Source organism: Macaca mulatta, chromosome 8 (assembly GCF_049350105.2).
Source record: "Macaca mulatta isolate MMU2019108-1 chromosome 8, T2T-MMU8v2.0, whole genome shotgun sequence".
Classification (NCBI taxonomy): domain Eukaryota; kingdom Metazoa; phylum Chordata; class Mammalia; order Primates; family Cercopithecidae; genus Macaca; species Macaca mulatta.
Window position 1 is genome coordinate 130,615,294 of NC_133413.1, and position 19,477 is coordinate 130,634,770.

General features: G+C 40.0%; 1 protein-coding gene across 4 annotated transcripts in view; it reads left to right on the forward strand.

Annotated features, from left to right (window-relative positions):
• COL14A1 (collagen type XIV alpha 1 chain) overlaps positions 1–19,477 on the forward strand; it is a 245,313-nt gene that overhangs the window by 107,209 nt on the left and 118,627 nt on the right. For all 4 annotated transcript variants that reach the window (XM_015145926.3, XM_015145924.3, XM_077943973.1 and 1 more), the window contains exons 20-23: positions 8,185–8,314; positions 11,908–12,030; positions 14,609–14,758; positions 19,227–19,343. In XM_015145926.3, the coding sequence (XP_015001412.3) occupies positions 8,185–8,314; positions 11,908–12,030; positions 14,609–14,758; positions 19,227–19,343 (520 nt within the window). The remainder of the gene's footprint in view (positions 1–8,184; positions 8,315–11,907; positions 12,031–14,608; positions 14,759–19,226; positions 19,344–19,477) is intronic.

Consider the following 19,477-nt stretch of genomic DNA (forward strand, 5'->3'; position numbering starts at 1 on the left):
TTCTTTAAACTGTGATGTTAGGGTGTTGATTTTAGATCTTTCCGGCTTTCTCCTGTGGGCATTTAGTGCTATAAGTTTCCCTCTAAACACTGCTTTAGCTGTGTTCCAGAGATTCTTGTACGTTGTGTCTTTGTTCTCATTGGTTCCAAAGAACATATTCATTTCTGCCTTGATTTTGTTATTTACCAAGTAGCCATTCAGGAGCAGGTTGTTCAATTTCCATGTAGTTGTGCAGTTTTGAGTGAGTTTCTTAATCCTGAGTTCTAATTTGATTGCACTGTGGTCTGAGAGACTGTTTGTTATGATTTGCATTCTTTTGCATTTGGTGAGGAGTGTTTTACTTCCAATTATGTGGTGAATTTTAGAGTAAGTGTGATGTGGTGCTAAGAAGAATGTATATTCTGTTTATTTGGAGTGGAGAGTTCTATAGATGTCCGTTAGGTCCTCTTGGTCCAAGTCCTGAGTTCAAGTCTGGATATCCTTGGTAATTTTCTGTCTCATTTATCTGTCTAATATTGAGAGTGGGGTGTTAGAGTCTTCCACTATTATTGTGTGGGAGTCTAAGTCTCTTTGTGGGTTTCTAAGAACTTGCTTTATGAATCTGGGTACTCCTGTGTTGGATGCATATATATTTAGGATCGTTAGCTCTTCTTGTTGCATTGATCCCTTTATCATTATGTAATGTCCTTTGTCTTTTTTGATCTTTGTTGGCTTAAAGTCTGTTTTATCAGAGAGTAGGATTGTAACCCCTGCTTTTTTTTTTTTTTTTTGCTTTCCATTTGCTTCGTAAATATTCCTCCTTCCCTTTAATTTGAGTCTATGTGTGTCTTTGCATGTGAGATGGGTCTTCTGAATACAGCAAACCAATGGGTCTTGACTTTTATCCAGTTTGCCAGTCTGTCTTTTAATTGGGGCATTTAGCCCATTTACATTTAAGGTTAATATTGTTATGTGTGAATTTGACCCTGTCATTATGATGCTAGCTGGTTATTTTGCCCGTTAGTTGATGCAGTTTCTTCATAGTGTCAATGGTCTTTACAATTTGGTATGTTTTTTGCAGTGGCTGGTACTGGTTTTTCCTTTCCATATTTAGTACTTCCTTCAGGACCTCTTGTAAGGCAGGCCTGGGGGTGACAGAATCCCTCAGCATTTGCTTGTCTGTAAAGGATTTTATTTCTCCCTCACTTATGAAGCTTAGTTTGGCTATATATGAAATTCTGGGTTGAAAATTATTTTCTTTAAGAATGTTGAATGTTGGCCCCCACTCTCTTCTGGCTTGTAGAGTTTCTGCAGAGAGATCTGCTGTTAGTCTGATGGGCTTCCCTTTGTGGGTAACCCAGCCTTTCTCTCTGGCTGCCCTTAACATTTTTTCCTTCATTTCAACCTTGGTGAATCTGATGATTGGGGTTTCTCTTCTCAAGGAGTATCTTTGTGATGTCTGTATTTCCTGAATTTGAATGTTGGCCTGTCTTGCTAGGTTGGGGAAGTTCTCCTGGATAATATCCTGAAGTGTGTTTTCCAACTTGGTTCCATTCTCCCTGTCACTTTCAGGTACACCAATCAAATGCAGATTTGGTCTTTTCACATTGTCCCATATTTCTTGGAGGCTTTGTTCGTTCCTTTTCATTATGTTTTCTCTAATCTTGTCTTCACACTTTATTTCATTAAGTTGACCTTCAATCCCTGATATCCTTTCTTTCACTTGATCCATTTGGGTATTTATACCTATGTATGCTTCACGAAGTTCTTATGTTGTTTTTTTTCAGCTCCATCAGGTCATTTATGTTCTTCTCTAAGCTGATTATTCTGGTTGGCAGTTCCTGTAATGTTTTATCAAGGTTCTTGGCTTCCTGGCATTGCGTTAGAACATGCTCCTTCAGCTCAGAGGAGCTTGTTATTACCACCTTCTGAAGCCTACTTCTGTCAGTTCATTAAACTCATTCTCCGTCCAGTTTTGTTCCCTGGCTGGAGGAATTGTGATTCATTGGAGGAGAAGGGGCATTTGAAATTTTCAGCCTTTTTGCATTTTTTTTTTCTCGTCTTCATGGATTTGTCCACCTTTGGTCTTTGATGTTGGTGACCTTTGGATGGGGTTTGAGTGGTCATCCTTTTTGTTGATGTTGATGCTTTTGCTTCCTGTTTTTTAGTTTTCCTTCTAATAGTCAGACCCCTCTGCTGCATATCTGCTGGAGTTTGTGGGAGGTCCACTCCAGACCCTGTGTGCCTGGGTATCACCAGTGGAGGTTGCAGAGCAGCAAAGATTGCTGCCTGTTCCTTCCTCTGGAAGCTTCATCCCAGAGGGGCACCTGTCAGATGACAGCTGGAGATCTACTGTATGAGGTGTCTGTCGACTCCTGCTAGGAGGTGTCTCCCCGTCAGTAGGCATGGGGTTCAGGGACCCACTTGAGGAGGCAGTCTGTCCCTTAGCAGAGTTCAAGCACTGTGCTGGGAGGTCCGCTACTTTTTTCAGAGCCAGCAGGCAGGAACGTTTAAGTCTGCTGAAGCTGCGCCCACAGCCACCCCTTCCCCCAGGTGCTCTGTCCCAGGGAGATGAGAGTTTTATCTATAAGCCCCCGACTGGGGCTGCTGCCTTTCTTTTAGAGATTCCCTGCCCAGAGAGGAGGAATCTAGAGAGGCAGTCTGGCTACAGTGGTTTTGTGGCACTGTGGTAGGCTCTTCCCAGTCCAAACTTCCAGGCAGCTTTGTTTACACTGTGAGGGGAAAACTACCTACTCAAGCCTTACTAATGGCAGATGCCCCTCCCCGCACCAAGCTCGAGCATCCCAGGTTGACTTCAGACTGCTGTCCTGCCAGCGAGAATTTCAAGACAGTGGATCTTAGCTTGTTGGGCTCTGTGGGGGATTGGATCTGCTGAGCAAGACCACTGGGCTCCCTGGTTTCAGTCCCCTTTCCAGGGGAGTAAATGGTTCTGTCTCGCTGGCATTCCAGGCATCACTGGGGTATGAAAATAAATTCTTGCAGCTAGCTCGATGTCTGCCCAGATGGCCACCCAGCTTTGTGCTTGAAACACAGGGCCCTGGTGGTATAGGCACCCAAGGGAATCTTCTGGTCTGCAGGTTGCAAAGACCGTGGGAAAAGCATAGTATCTGGGCTGGATAGCTCTGTCCCTCACAGCATGGTCCCTCATGGCTTCCCTTGGCCTAGGGGAGGGAGTTCCCCAATTCCCTGTGCTTCCCGGGTGAGGTGATGTCCCACCCTGCTTATGCTCACCCTCCATGGGCTGCACCTACTGTCTAACCAGTCCCAATGAGATGAACCGGGTACCTCACTTGGAAATACAGAAATCACCTGCCTTCTGCATTGATCTCACTGGGAGCTGCAGACCAGAGCTGTTCCTATTTGGCCATCTTACTCGGGCACCAAAATCAATGATACACTCTTAATCATGGCCTGGTACGCTTTTAATCATGGCCTTCCCATGTATTCTAAATTTACACTATATCATTGCTTTTTGTCTAGAACCTGAAAATTCTTTCTTAGACATGTTTCTGATCAAACCAGGTAACTCCAGTATGCATCCAGAAGAATTTTTCTTTTGAGTCATGAAATATGTTTATTTAGCTCATTTCCTGCATTTCTTGCCCTCTGTTGCATTATTTCTGACACTCTGGGAAAGAAGTCTACAAGATTTATTATTGCTCAAGTATAGCATTATCATTCCTTTGCCTTCCTCTCTCAAAAAGGCTTCAATGGGAAGTTATTTTTGTTTATATGCTTACACAAACAACTATTTGAGCCCAAAATCCTTTAAGGAAAGTACTTCATTTCTGACTGATGGAGGAAGTATTTATAGGACGCAGTGATAGACCACACCTACTGTGAATAGCCAGAAGGCCATTATAGTGTTCTGGGAGTATACTTTTGAAAAGTTAATGGATTCTTAAACAAAATAGGTTGAATTACAAATTCACTCAGACCATACACTTCAAATGGTCCATGATTGGCAAATTCAAAAAAATAAAATAAAATTTTGGTTAGGAATGGTAAATTAAATATATAAGTTGTGATATTTTATTTTCTGTGTTATTTTTCGCATATTGTAATTTAATTCCTAAAAATGAGACCCATGGAAACTTCCCAGAGTGAGAGGCTGGTTTTTATTTATTTATTTTTTTCTGGTTTGTTTGCTTTTTGTTTTTCACTCTTTCTAAGAAATACATTAAGCTTCTTAGTGAATTATTCCTGTTCATTTGGAAAGAATAACAATTTAATCTCATGCATGCACTTGTAAGCTATGCAAGGTAAAATAATAATAATATTTACTTTGGGTTGTCTCTAGATAATTTTTCCTTTTCTACTTTCTTTCATTTCACACTGTTTATTTTTGAAATAGTTGGACACCTAGATGAAGGGAAAAAAAGATCAAAAGTCTTAAGCACTCTGACCCAGTTAAACAAACCTGTAGTAAAAATGAAAAATAATGATAAATTTGGTGGTGCTTATTTGCTGCACAAAACTGTCTTTTTTCCTCTCTCTCTCTTTTGCTATACAGAAGAACCTACTGTAGAATTCTTTAAGTATCAAGCTCCTTTAGAGGATTTTAATTAAATAGGATATGTGCACACTTGATTTACAGGCACCCTCTCAGGGACTCATCTGAGGGTTCTTTGAAAATTTGTATCAGTGTTTTATGAACTGTTACTGCAATACAAATGCAATGTGTTATGACTGGAGACAGAAAGTGGAGTACATGTAAATTTAGATTATGAAACTAAGGTGGACAGGCAGAGGCACATCTGTATTAAAGTCCAAGGGTCTTGAAATCACATGGGCCAAATGACATCTTAAAATAATAACATATGGCACAGAAAGACAGATGGCTAAGACATATTATGAAAGCAAGAAAGGAAATGTGTCAAGATAAGAGGAATACCAAACCTTCCTTAACTCTCAAGGCTGATTAAATTTACACAAAGAAATGATAAGCTTGTGTAATGAAGTTGGACAATAGTGTATGTATATGTTATACACTGTGTATTATAACATCGTAGACCAAAGTTCAGCTTAAATATATGTAAAACAAGGGGAATTTAATTTACGTTTCCAGTTGAGGTAAATGAAGTGTTTCTATACGTTCTAGATATAATTATACCTATCAAATATTTCTAGGTTAAAAAAAAAGTTTGAATTCTTAGAAATAAAACTATAGTACCTGTCACATATTTTATAAGGATTGACTTTCAACTCTGTCTTGGAATATGGAGGAGTGGCAATGACATTGCTATACATTTTGTTTTCAGGATAGGAAGGTCTCTCATTTATTTTAAAAGGCTAGTCAGGATTTCAGAATTTTCTAGAGCCTAAGTATAAAAATCTGTAGCTCTAACCTGAATCTGGGTTGCAAGAATATGTCTAGAGGAAGAATACTCAAAGTGTGACTCAGTTTCCTACATGACTACATGATAAGTTCAGATATTAAGATTAACATTTTAGAAACATTGATAGCCATTTGACATTACTGCAACAACCTGAGAACACGATCACTTTTCTAACCACTTGGTTTTATCGTATTTTACAAATACTGATCTGCAATGTATGGGAATTAAAATGACACCACCACCACCACCACCACCACCACCACCACCACCACCACCACCACCTAGTCCTTCACCACAAAGAGTTTGAGAATCACCGTGTAGAACTGAACTTCATAAGACGGGAACACAGCAAGATACAGGGAATCCTCTTTCTACTACAGGAACAGCTGGTTGGATGTGGTCCAGGTTGTACTGAAAAGCTTTGGGTGATATTAGAGGCAGACATGAACATCCATTTCTGAAAAAAAATAAAAGCATGAAGCTCACTAGTTATATTTGCATCCCACCTAACCATGAACACTTTTTACAGAATTGTTTTATAAATAAAACCAGCATCTGTTCTGACTTGTAGCATTTGTTTTTAGTAGGAGCACATTTTTTTACTTTGCTTTGTCCAAACAAGCAGAGGCCAGGCAAGAGGAACTTTGCATACCCAAGAGGAGACTGCTTTTTACTCTTGAGAATGAGTATCAATAGGGTAAGAAGGTTCAAGTGGTGCAGTCGTGTGGAGTAGAGGACAAAGACCCAGACAAGATTCTTGGGGTTTTGGAATGGCTCTTTTACTCAATAGCTCTATGGGCCTCAGTTTCCTCATCTGTGAAATGAGTGTGACGATACCCCTTATTTCAAAAGGAGGTAGTGAAGATTAAGTGAATTACAGATTGAGAATTCCTAATCTTAAAATTCAAAATCTGAAATGTTCCAAAATCTAAAACGTTTTGAACACTGACATGATGCTACAAGTGGAAAATTTCACATAGAAGTAATTAACACAAACTTTGTTTTATGCACACAATTATTAAAAATATTGTATAAAATTACCTTCAGATTATATATATAAAGTATATATGAAATGTAAATGAATAGTGTGTTTAGACTTGGGTCTGATCCCCAAGATACCTCCTTATGCATCTACAAATATTCCTGAATCTAACAAAATCTCAAATCCAAAACACTTCTGGTCTCAAGCATTTCTGATAAAGTTTACTCAGTCTGCATATTCTATATCAGAATGCTTACAGCAGCACCTGGCACATAATAATTGCTAGGTAAGGGAGACCTCTTACTATAAATCACAGCAACTACTCCTGGCAAGCTAATGAGTCTTCTACAACAGTCACATTGCTTTTTAGTGTTCCATGTGCTAAATTTAATTGGTTAATTCCAAGACCGTGTGCTTCTCAGTTTGAAAGAAGACATTATTTACCATCAACATGGGTGGTTTGCTAGATGGACAGATTGAAATGAATGCCCAGGCTCTGCTTCAGCGGGGTTACATTTAAAAGAAACACCCTGAGGGAAGCTATGTTGATGGAGTAATACAAGTCAGGGCAACCTCAATTCTTCTCTTACCCTTTCTTAGTGCTAGGGCCGTCTAACTCATTCTGGAATAAAGCAGAGCTCCTTTGTAAATATCTCCTTCTCAGGACCCCGAGTTCACACATCAGTTCAGACCTATACATTTCAATGGCCCTTTCCGATGAGGAGCAAAATCATATTAATCTCACATAAAATCACCTAATTTAGATTTCCTTGTTTCATATTTAAAATATTGCTTTTAAAGCTTAGCAATATCTTAGCAACAGCTGCTTCTGGGTTCAACTCGAGGCTTTCTAGGGCTTATTCCATGATTTATAGGTTCCTTCCTTCATCCAGAAAGAGACAGTATCGCCCTTTGCCTGCTGGCATTTTACCCAGCACTTGAAAAGTAACTCCAGCTGTCCTGGTCTTGTGACTCCCTTAAACCCGTTTGAGTCAGTTCTTACATCCTAGCACTTTTCCAGCCATGATTAAGTTCTTTAAATGGCCCGGTGATGGGCCAGCTCCTCACTCCTGGAGCACAGACAGAAAGTTTTGTGGTTTTAGCACTGAGAACATGTGGTTTCTGGTCCAGACGATTCTTTTCGAGGTGGCAGAGTTCACACAGCCGCCACATGGCGCCCTGCACTCACTTGTGCGATGTCAAACCCACTGCTCCTTTTCTTTTTGTGGGGACAGCCTTTTAGACACAGAGTGATGGTGATTCTAGACTGAGGAAGACAACTCCTTTCAGAAATAAGAAAGCTGAACCATTTTTTAGTGTTGGTGGTAAATATGCTTCAGCTCAAGAAAACTTGGCTTTAATGTGTGGTTCTGTTGCTCTTGGCTAGGGTCCATCCTTTCTAACTGAAAGAAGAAAATGCTGGGGTCTGATTATCTCTGAAGGAGGAAAGAATGGAAGGCTGACTTTGCAAGAGGATACTTAAGTAAAACAAAAAATGATAAGCAGCAGGCTGGATTATAGAATGAACTCTCCTAATCCATAAACACCTGCTATCTAAACAGACCATTATTCTCTCTTCTGGATACTTTACAAATGCCAAGAAGATGTTGAGAGAAGAATATTCCTTAGAGCTTAAGAGCATCAAATTTAAACCTTCTGTATTAGTGATTATAAACTAAGGGTTACTATGATGGGAATTTCAGGGAGAAATGCTTTTTTGCACGAATGCCTTTTCTTTTCTCCTCACTCTCAAAGCACATCTCTTTGCTTTTGATTGTTTCAAAATGTGTAAAGTTATGCTTCATTAGCAAATCAGTGGAAACAGGTCTCACTAAGACTGTGGTGCTTTGCTTTTTTGTTCAGATTATGGTGCCTGGAAGCCAGAACAATCTCCTTCTGAAGCCTCTGCTTCCTGATACTGAATACAAAGTCACAGTGACTCCCATCTACACAGATGGAGAAGGCGTCAGTGTCTCTGCTCCTGGAAAAACCTGTAAGTGAAGCTTGTCCCCTGTAATGCACCCTGAAAGATACAGTAGATTGCAGTGAAGAAACTAAAAGATTTGGAAACAGGAAATCTGTCTGCATCCTGTCTTTACATACACAAGTTATGTGACTTTGAGCAAATTGCTTAAATGTTCTCGGCTGCAGTTTCCTTTTCTGTGGAAGTGAAGACTTAAAAAACCACTATATCTTTCTTTTCCAGAGTTTAATTCATCAAGGTCCTGTTGATTCATCAAAATGTATTCTGAGTGCCTAATTTCTCTTCACCTAACAGGTGTGCTCTAGTCCAAGCCACACTCTCTCTTTTATTTTTATTTTATTTAATTACTTTACTTTTATTTCCATAGGTTTTTGGGGAACAGGTGGTATTTGGTTACATGAGTAATTTCTTTAGTGGTGATTTGTGAGATTTTGGTGCACTCATCACCCGAGCAGTATACACTGAACCCAATTGGTAGTCTCTTATCCCTCATCCCCTTCCCACCCGATCCCCTGGAGTCCCCAAAGCCCATTGTACCCTTCTTACGCCTTTGCATCTTCATAGTTTAGCTCCCACTTATAAGCGAGAACATACAATGTTTGGTTTTCCATTTCTGAGTTACTTCACTTAAAATAAGTCTCCAGTCTCATCCGGGTTGCTGAAAATGCCATTAATTCATTCCCTTTTATGCAAGCTACACCCTCTCTCATCCAGATGCGTGTACTAGCCTCCTGTCAGGTCTTCCTGCTTCTACTCATGCCATCTCCTGTTCTTCTCATAGCAGCTTGAGGAGGTTTTCAGCAGATAAATGATCTGCACCTCTGTTCTAAGCCTCCCAATGGCTTCTCATTGTACCCAGGATAAAATCCTACGTCCTTCTGTGCCTTACAAAGATGAACCTACCACCTGGATCCTGCTGATCTGTTTGATCTCCCCTCCTGGCCATTTCCCCAGTCACACCTCCCCTTCTGCCCTCCGCTGGACTCTTTGAAGTTCTTCCTGCCCTAGGCCCCATGCCCTAGCAATTCCTTCTACATGGACTATGCTTTCCCAGATGTTTGCATGTCAGAATTTTTCTGGTCATCCTGGTCTAAGCTCAACATCACCTCCTCAGCTTTTTCTGGCCACCCCATACAAAGTAGCCCCCACTGTCTGTGATATTATCATTTTTTGTTTGTTGCTTTTGGTCATATCATGGCACTAATTACTCTCTGGTGTTTTCTTATTTATTCATGTATTTGCTCACTGTCTGTCTCCCATCCCTGGAAGGCAAGCACCGTGAGAGCTTGGGGCCTCATCAATACTGTTCACTTCTGCATGCCAAGCTCCTATGGTGCTGTGTGGCACAGAGGAGGCGTCACGCAACACTTGTTTAAGAAGGATTGACCATGGTCCTCAAATGAGAAAGATGCATGAAAACCCTTGGTTAAAGCGTTACAGAGTCTTAGTTGTCTTCATTGTTGATCTGATTGTCTATTCTTGCATAAAGACTGCTCTAGAACTTAATGGTTTAAAACAGTGACCTTTTTTTTTTTTTAATCACATCTCACAATTGTGTGGGTCAGGAAATTGGGCAGGACTTGCCGGGAAATTCTGCTCCACATGGGATTGATCCATGTCACCTGGTGGTATTCGCTTGAGGGCTGGGCTGGTGTGGAGAGTACAGGACAACTTTACCCACATGTCTGGCATCTTGGTGAGGGTGGCAAGCAGCCTGGACCCAGCTGAGTCCCTCTCTCTCTCCATTAGTTTCGGAGCTTCTCCATGTGGTCTTTCCAGCAAAGCAGTCATATTTCTTACATGTCACCTCAGGACTGTAACAGCAAGAGTTCCAAGAGGCATAAAATGGAAACTGCTAGTGTATCTTCTGCTGCAGTCTATTTATTGGTCATGGTAGTCATAGAACCCACCCAGATTCAAAGAAACAGTCATAGCCCCCCCCTGTCAATGGAAGGAGGGTCAAAAACTCTGTGACCATCTTTATCCGTCATAATTACCAATGGTGACATGTGGTTAGGTTCTAAATGGTGTCAAGGGCTGAATTCTGTACCTGGGCACCGAAGTGTGGAGTTTTCAACTAAGTTTGTGAAAATCATTAAAATTCTGAAGCCCAGAGTCCTGATTCTACTCAGCTAGGCAAGTAAGTATCATCTCCTCATTTAAAAGTGCTGGCATCACTCCCTCCTCCCATGCTTATGCCATGTGCCTCCATCCAGACTCCCACCAAGCCTGCACATGTTGCTAAACATCACCCAGAGTATTGTGAGTCCTCAGATCTGCTATAGTTGTTTCCTCAGGGGACATGAGGAAGGACAGAAGGAAAACAGAAGAGCAGAGCTATAGGGAGATTTCAAACTTTTCACTCCACCTTTACCGGTATATTGGCCTCTTGATTTGGTCTATGCACTGGAATTTCTAGCATATGTTGGTATGTTGCTGCTCAATAAATGTTTGAAAACCAAAACCACAGACTTAAGCAACAATTAAAGAAAACATCAAGTAGTATTTTACCTAGCAAGGTAAATACTTGCTATTATTTATTTATCTTTAAATAAAAATTATTTAAAGATTATTAGTATGAAATTAGGGCCTAAATCTTATTACAGAAATGCCATTACATCTTAACAATCTCTATATAGTGAAATTATTTTGAAGTATTAGTGGATGATCTAAGCATGATTAAGCAGTGGCCGACACAACTAAGTTTTATCGACAATGAAATGATAATGACAAAATGCATACAAATTTATAATAGTGCCCCATATAAATGACTGTGATGTTTTGATAAAAAATGGATAAGTAATAATATAAAACTTCAAACAATATAGGAAATATGAAGATGAAAGCAAAAAAAAATCAGAAACTTACCTCTGAGAATAATCACCATGAACATTCTATGAACACGCCCCCAATATTGCTATTCACATATACTTAGTGGAACAGAGTGGCATGGAGACAGACATTTCTAATAAACATGATTGAATTCAATTATACCTAAAATTAACTGATGAAAGGGGAATCAAAAGAACAATGAAAGACTTCTACATTTCAGATAAAAGTGTTTTATCCTGAGAGCAGTTATTTCCCATATATTTAATATTGAAGGCCAGGCGTGGTGGCTCACGCCTGTAATCCCAGCACTTTGGGAGGCCAAGGCGGGTGGATCACAAGGTCAGGAGATCAAGACCATCTTGGCTAACACGATGAAACCCCGTCTCTACTAAAAATACAAAAAATTAGCCAGATGTGGTGGCGGGTGCCTGTAGTCCCAGCTACTTGGGAGGCTGAGGCAAGATAATTGCTTGAATCCAGGAGGTGGAGGTTGCAGTGAGCGGGGATCATGCCACTGCACTCCAGCCTGGGTGAAGGAGTGAGACTCTGTCTCAAAAAAAAAAAAAAACAAAAAAAAAAACAGAAACAAACAAACAAACAAAAAACAACCACAGACTCTCAAAGGCTTCTCATTGTGTGTTTCAGTGCACTTTCACTTTTAAATATTTTTAATTTTGTGGGAAGATGTCTTATATTTTGGTGGCAACAGTGTGAGACATACAGAAGGAAATTACACTGAATCCCTGTTTTTCCCTTTCTTTTCTGCTCAGTGCCGTCCTCAGCACCCCAGAACTTGCGGGTGTCCGAGGAATGGTATAACCGGTTGCGCATTACGTGGGACCCCCCGTCTTCCCCAGTGAAAGGCTATAGAATTGTCTACAAACCTGTCAGTGGTAAGTAAGGCTTTGTAAATAATATTGATACCATGAGTAGTCACTTAAAATGTCTTTTAAGATAAATTGTTTTCTGATAACACTTTATGTTTGGTTGTATTTTTTAAAGAAGTAGGGAGAAACTCTTACTTGTTTTGGAAAAATAAAGTGTTTTAGTATGGTTAGTGATAAGGTAGATATTATCAGGATGATGAAGCTATGACATGACATAAAAAACTACTGGGCACATCAATTAGAAGAATGTGTATTGGGTATATACTTGACCTAATCATACCCTAGACCAGGAACCAATCTAAGGAGACCTTGACTTTATAGGAAGCTTTTATGCTCAATGAACATATAAGTTCTAAACATTTGGAATTTCTGATTTCAAAGTTCTCCTCTACCTCTTACTTCTTGGATTAGTTGGAAAAATTTCATTTACCAACTTCTTAGTCTCCCCAGTTTGGAAATGATATGGGGGGTGGGGGACTCATCACGGTAGTAAAATGCTTTTCCACCAGTCTCTTAGCCACCTCTATAAGAGGATCCCTCTCACCTCTACCTCCCACATAATTATATCTTGAAGGCATGAAAACGATCGGAGTAGAAAGCAATTGCACCCTTGGTCTGTATGCCTGTGAAGAGGAGACTGTGTGCACCAGCACCTCTTACAGTGCCATCTCTCCATTCTTAGCAATCTCACGAAGTTTAAACAGGAGACTAGAATTGATGTTATTAGGGTCTTCTCAGTTTTCTAGACCTGGGCCTGCAGTACTCTAGTTGTTCAGCAGAAAGGACATCTCCAATCATTTTTCTTAATTTGGCAGGAAAATTTTAAAAACATTCTTAGGGTCATGAAAACATTTTCTGCTATCTGGGTGTGGTGGCTCATGCCTATATTCTCAGCCCTTTGGGAGGCTGAGGAGGGTGGATTGCTTGAGTCCAGGAGTTTGAGACCAGCCTGGGCAACATAGTGTGACCCTGTCTCTACAAAAAATACAAAAATTAGCCACGTGTGGTGGCATGCACCCATAGTCCCAGCTACCTGGGAGGTTGAGGTAGGAAAATTGCCTGAGCCCGATAAGTCAAGGCTACAGTGAGCTGTGATCACACCACTCCAGTCTGGGCAACAGAGCAAGACCCTGTCTCAAAAAATAAAAATAGAATGTAAGCCCTTTCTGCCTTCAAAAACTCCATTAGTCTCAATTTTTCATCTGAGATGTGGTTCTCGCCCCATATCAATTTTCAGCCTTTTCTATTGTCTCCCATTATCCATGTGCTATTGTCTTCAGGCCCATAAGACTGAAATACTCCCACCTCCAGTTTCTGCAGACAAGCATCCTTATAACCAGGAAAATAAAATAGCAAGACTAGAACATGGATGCATGAGCCTGCTCCAGGCTCATTCTTTGGGACGCATCACCAGTGTTTTTGTCTCTTTGTTTTAGGCCTGAAGCATGCGTTAATTTGTAAGACAGCCTTACTTAATTTGTTCTTTGGACCATTTTACAAATATTGATCAGGCTTTCTAAGCACAAAAGGCTTTATTTTAGACCAGTGGTTCTCAGTTGATGTCATTTGCCCCCCAACGGAGACATTTTTTATTGTTACAACTGGTGAGGGAGGACTTGCTCCTGGAATCTAATGGGTACTGGTAAACATGCTACCATTGACAGTACTCCTCTGCCCCAGAGTAAAGAATTTTTCAGTTCAAGATACCAGCAGTGCTGAGGCTGAGAAATCCTGTTTTAGGTCAAGTGGGAGAAATATACATGTATGGTCATTTGCATTGTACGTGTGGGGCATGGGACCGTCGCTACTGAGTTAACACATACATAGAGAAACATATAAATGTATTGTTGGAAGGGGCCTTCTGGAGGAAAGTGATGAGTATTTTGAGAACGTGTCACTAACTCAAAGCTCTTAAAGAATGAGCATGCATGGGAATAGGCAGGAGGTAAATAAATTTGTATAGGCTTTAGCAACGAATGTTTTTAAGGCTTCATTAAAGACCCCACTAGATTGAAGAAGAGGTGAAAACATAAAGGCCTGAAAATGCTAGCTAATCAAGGGCCTTGGAATAAGAGCGTAATCTGTCTGGTATTAAACATCCTGAAAGGAGTAGATAAAACTAAAGTGGTAACATTGATGCTGGTTCAGAGTGTGGCAAGGTTTGGCCTGGTCTCCATGATAAAATTTGCTGTGACTGCCGCTTGCATGTCTGCTGGGAACAAAGTTGGTTACCTTAGAAGGGACAATTGAGAATTATTTCTTTAATTGGACAAATTCCTCAATTGCCTATCACGACATAGTACATAACAATATAGCAGATGGTAGACTATGAGGTGGACCAACTTCTTTGAATAAGCACAAGGATAAAACTATATTTGGGGAAAGGACTAGGTCCCTAAAAATAACCTTTAGTGCAGCAGTTTTTAGAGCTAGATGAGACCAGATTGAAACCTTAACCCTGCTGTCTGCTTGCTGTGTAATCCTAGGCAACTGAAAAGCAGTCAAGTGAGTGCAATTTGATCTAAGAGTGCTTCTATTTTCCCTTATTTTGTTGTAACTAAAATATATCCTCTTTCTTCTTTAGTTCCTGGTCCAACACTGGAAACATTTGTGGGAGCTGACATTAACACCATTCTTATCACAAACCTCCTCAGTGGAATGGATTACAATGTGAAGATATTTGCCTCCCAGGCCTCAGGCTTCAGCGACGCCCTGACAGGCATGGTGAAAACATGTAAGAGCCATCTCCAGTGGCCTCAACCGTACATGGGTTTTGCTCTGTTTTGTTTTTTGAGATGGAATCTCTCTCTGTCGCCCAGGCTGGAGTGTGGTGGTGCGATCTCAGCTCACTGCAACATCCGCCTCCAGGGTTCAAGTAATTCTCCTGCCTCAGCCTCCCGAGTAGCTGGGATTACAGGCACATGCCACCACGCCCAGTTAATTTTCATATTTTTAGTAGAGATGGGGTTTCACCATGTTGGCCAGGATGGTCTCCATCACTTGACCTCGTGATTCAACCTCCTCAGCCTCCCAAGCACACGGGGTTTTGCTGTTTTGTTTTCACTGTAACTTGTCACTCAACCCCTGCTTCCATTTGGTCATTCATTTTTCTTTTCCTCCGTGTTGCCCTTTCTGGATGGTGTTTCAGGGAAAGAAAGGTGTGCTGTATATTCGGGGTAGTTCGGAGTCCCGGTTGACAGGCGGGATGTCAGTACCTGGCTTTCAAATAGGCTTGATGATTGCAGATAGGATTTCCTTCTGGAAAATCTGTGTTGGCATTTTTCAGATTAGGTGAAATTTTCCAAACAGCCTGTAGCCCGAGATGGCCAATGTCAAAGTTGGAGCAGAAGGAGGTTTGTCTTTTCTCAGGGGGGTCACTCCACCCCCTTGCACATGCACACATGCCATCCATCAAAAGTACATGCTACCCCATTCTCAGCACTTCCTTCTCTACTCCTTTGAAGGTTTTCATGTTGTCTGCACACCATCTGGGACTTCTCATTGACGTACACCACTCCCAGACACCCACGCATTAATCAGTGTTTTCCAAATTCCAGCATGTATGTTCCATATTCCTGAAGTTTGTTATACCTCTGCACGATCTGTTTATTTATTTGAATTGACTTACAGTTTTTGACCTAAATACTTCTCAAAATCCATGTAATTACCCTAAACAGAAAATTAGTATTTTTATTTTTTAATATATTAAAAAAAATTTCTGCTCTACTAGCTTTTTAGTTAAATATTCTAAATTTTCATAGATACCCTAGAGATTTCAATGTGAATCCTTAGCTTATTCCAGTCTACCTTAAATTACTGCTTTTTGGCTTAAGAATTTTTTACCAATGTATAATACCATCTTCGTTTTTGCTACTCTTTTTCTATCTGTTTTGTAATTCTATTGTTATAAACCCCTCAAGATATTGTTGTTGTTTCAAATAATCACTATTCTTTCATTTTTTTCTAGCTTTATTGAAGTATAATTGGCAAATAAAAATTGTATATGTTCAAGGTATAGATACACAGATCTGCAATCTTCAATGTGATGATTTATGTTTACAATGTGTAATGATCACCACAATCAAATAATTTTGATACATTTATTTTCTTTTTTGATAATGACATCTTTATTTTTTTTAATTTTATTTATTTTAAAAACTTCAATATCTCTTGGGATACAAGGGGTTTTTGGTTACATGGATAAATTCTCTAGTGGTGAATTCTGAGATTTTACTGTACCCATCACTGGAATACTGTATACTGTCCCCAATCCATACTTTTTTATCCCTCACCCGCCTTCCAAACCTCCCCCTTTAGTCCCCAGAGTCCATTATATCACTCAAGATTTTTAATCACATTTTAAAATACACATTAAAGATAACACATAAATGACCAAAATACAAGTGGTTTGGCTATGTGCTAATAAAAATAGTCCTGAGTGCAATCAGCACTGAGTGCAATCAGCAACACATGCGCCACTCTTGAGATCGTAGTCATGTTATTATCGAAAGAATAAGCCTCAAATCTGCTACTTGTTAGCGTGGCCTTGGGCAAATTGCTTAACTTCCCTCAGCCCAGGCTTTTTCAATTCTAAAATGAAGATAATAATAACCATTGTTCAGGCAAATTGTGAGGATCACAGAGAAAAAATGTATGTAACACGTTTATGATGTGGCAAATACTCAATGAATAACCACTATTATTATTGTAATGATTGGGCTTTATGCACTTAGCCTATATCTTACCCTCATCCCTAATAAATTAATCTAATCAATACTGTCAGGCAAAAGTGAGCCGTATATTAAGCCAGACCCCAGCATCCCCCAATTGCGTGTAGGGCCAGCCCTTTTACAGAAGAGGTGTCCTGAATTCTCTGTCGTGGAATATCTTGAGACCTTAAAGGCTAGCTAGTGAATAAATGTATCTTAAAAGAAATAGTCTCTATTTTCAACAGACCTAGGAAGCCTTTGGCTGTGGTTCTGATCTTGTGCTTGGCTATTGATGTGACACTGTTGTGGCTTCACTAATGAAACCTCCAAGTATTTCCTCTGTTTTGCTCCTGTAGCAACCTCACAGCCTTCCTTAGTTACACCACAGCATCCCCTATAGCTGAGATTACAAGCATGCGCCACCGTGCCTGGCTAATTTTCTCTTTTTAGTAAAGACAGGGTTTCACCATGTTGGTCAAGCTGGTCTTGAACTGCTGACCTCAGGTGATCCACCTGACTTGGCCTCTCAAAGTGCTGGGATTACAGGACTGAGCCACCACACCCAGCACTATGATTTTTTATTGGTCTCTCTTCTCCCCAGTCTTTCTTGTCTTTTTCCATCCTCTTTTCTCTGCTCCCTCTTCAATTTTATTTCCTCTTTCTTCTCTCCCTTAATAAATATATTGAGCATTCCAAACATCTTTTAAAAGACTGAGATTGTTGAATTGTTTTACATTCTTGTCCTTAAAATATAAATTAAGTGGGTTTATTATTTATTCTCTTTCTCCCAAGCAAAAGAAAACCTCCCACAATGGTAAATAAATTAATATAAGATATTTTAAAAATATTTTGTGTGGTTATATAAATCATTAACATTCATAAAAGTTATATAAATCAGGGCCGGGTACAGTGGCTCACGCCTGTAATCCCAGCACTTTGGGAAGCTGAGGCAGGTGGATCACCTGAGATTAGGAGTTTGAGAACAGCCTGGCCAACATGGCAAAACCCTGCCTCTACTAAAAATACAAAAGTTAGTCGGGTGTGGTAGTGGGCGCCTGTGATCCCAGCTACTCAGGAAGCTGAGGCAGGAGAATCGCCTGTACCCGGGAGGTGGAGGTTGCAGTGAGCTGAGATTGTGCTACTGCACTCCAGCCAGGGTGACAAGAGCAAGACTCCATCTCAAAAAACAAAACAAAAAAAGTTATATAAATCAATTAACATTCATGTCATTTGTTTTTGTTAGGGGAAAGAGAGATTGTATAATTGGCTTTAGGAAAAAAGTCTTCTTTTCTTCTGTAACAGAAAGGAACAGTGTAAATGTACAAATTGTAGTTAAACAAGATTTTTACCATCTTGAAAAGATAATTTCAAGGTATTTTTATTTTGTGAGTAAGCTGAGAGAGAGAGAGAAATAATAGAAAATGATATGAATGGAAGTCAGAGGTCATTAGGAAAAGTAAATATGTTGATTTTCTGCTTGTATCCAAATGATAAACACTGGCTACCTACTTTTCTATTGTCTTGTAGAAACAATATTTTATTGCCTCCCCAGACAACCATTTTTGCATATCACAGTGTCTAAGATTAATAGGAACCTATGTATTTTTAAAATAATTTGTGTTATCTGTGTAAAATCTTTTATTTTTAAATTTTCAATAGTGTTTATTCAATCGTGTTTTGAAGACCAGTCTTTGTAAAACTGCTCCTGTTGGCAGAACACTTCCATTTTGACTATTTTACTCTTCCCTTTTTTAAGCCATGGCTGTCTCATTGGTTGATAAGTACATACTGTATTTACTTTTTTATTATACAAGTATTACATGTTTATTGTGTAATATTTAGAAAACACAAGTATATAAAGGGGGTAAGATTGAAAATTACCCAAAATTTCATCATCGTTTGCATCTGGTCTTTTTGCTATGACTATGTACTTCCTCTTGTGTTTAAAATGCAGACAGGGCTAGATATGGTGGCTCACACCTGTAATCCCAGCACTTTGGGAGGCTGAGGTAGGCAGGTGGCTTGAGCTCAGGAGTTTGAGACCAGCCTGAGCAACATGGCGAAACACTGCCTCTACCAAAAAAAAAAAAAAATTAGCTGCGTGTGATGGCACATGCTTGTGATCCCAACTACTCAGAAGGCTGAAGTGGGAGGATTGCTGGAGTCCAGGAGGTCAAGGTTACAGTGAGCTGAGATCATGCCATTGCACTGCAGCCTGGGCTACAGAGCAAGACCCCATCTCAAAATGAACAAACAACAAACAAATAAGAAAAATAGCAGACAGACCACATCATGCATAATGTTTTGCAATCTGTTTTCTCAAGTCATAAAACAGTTATCTTTTGTACACTAACTCATTGTAAATTGATGGATTTCCCAGCTCTCTGAGTATGCAGCTTTGAATGAAAATTGTTCCAGAAGTTAATTTCAGATTCAGGGATGTTTGTGGTGTTGTCTGCAGTGTGATACAGTTATGTTTCCATTTCATTCCAGTGTTCTTGGGTGTTACAAATCTCCAAGCCATACACGTTGAAATGACCAGCTTGTGTGCCCACTGGCAGGTACATCGCCATGCCACAGCCTATAGGGTTGTTATAGAATCCCTCCAGGGTAAGTACAATCCATCACTTATGTTTTTGTCAAGCATTTGTGTATTTGGTTCTTTGCACACCACTGTGTACAACACACAAGTGGCATTAGACAACAGCCCTCTTGTCGAGGAAGCAATTTGTACTGGTCAGTCA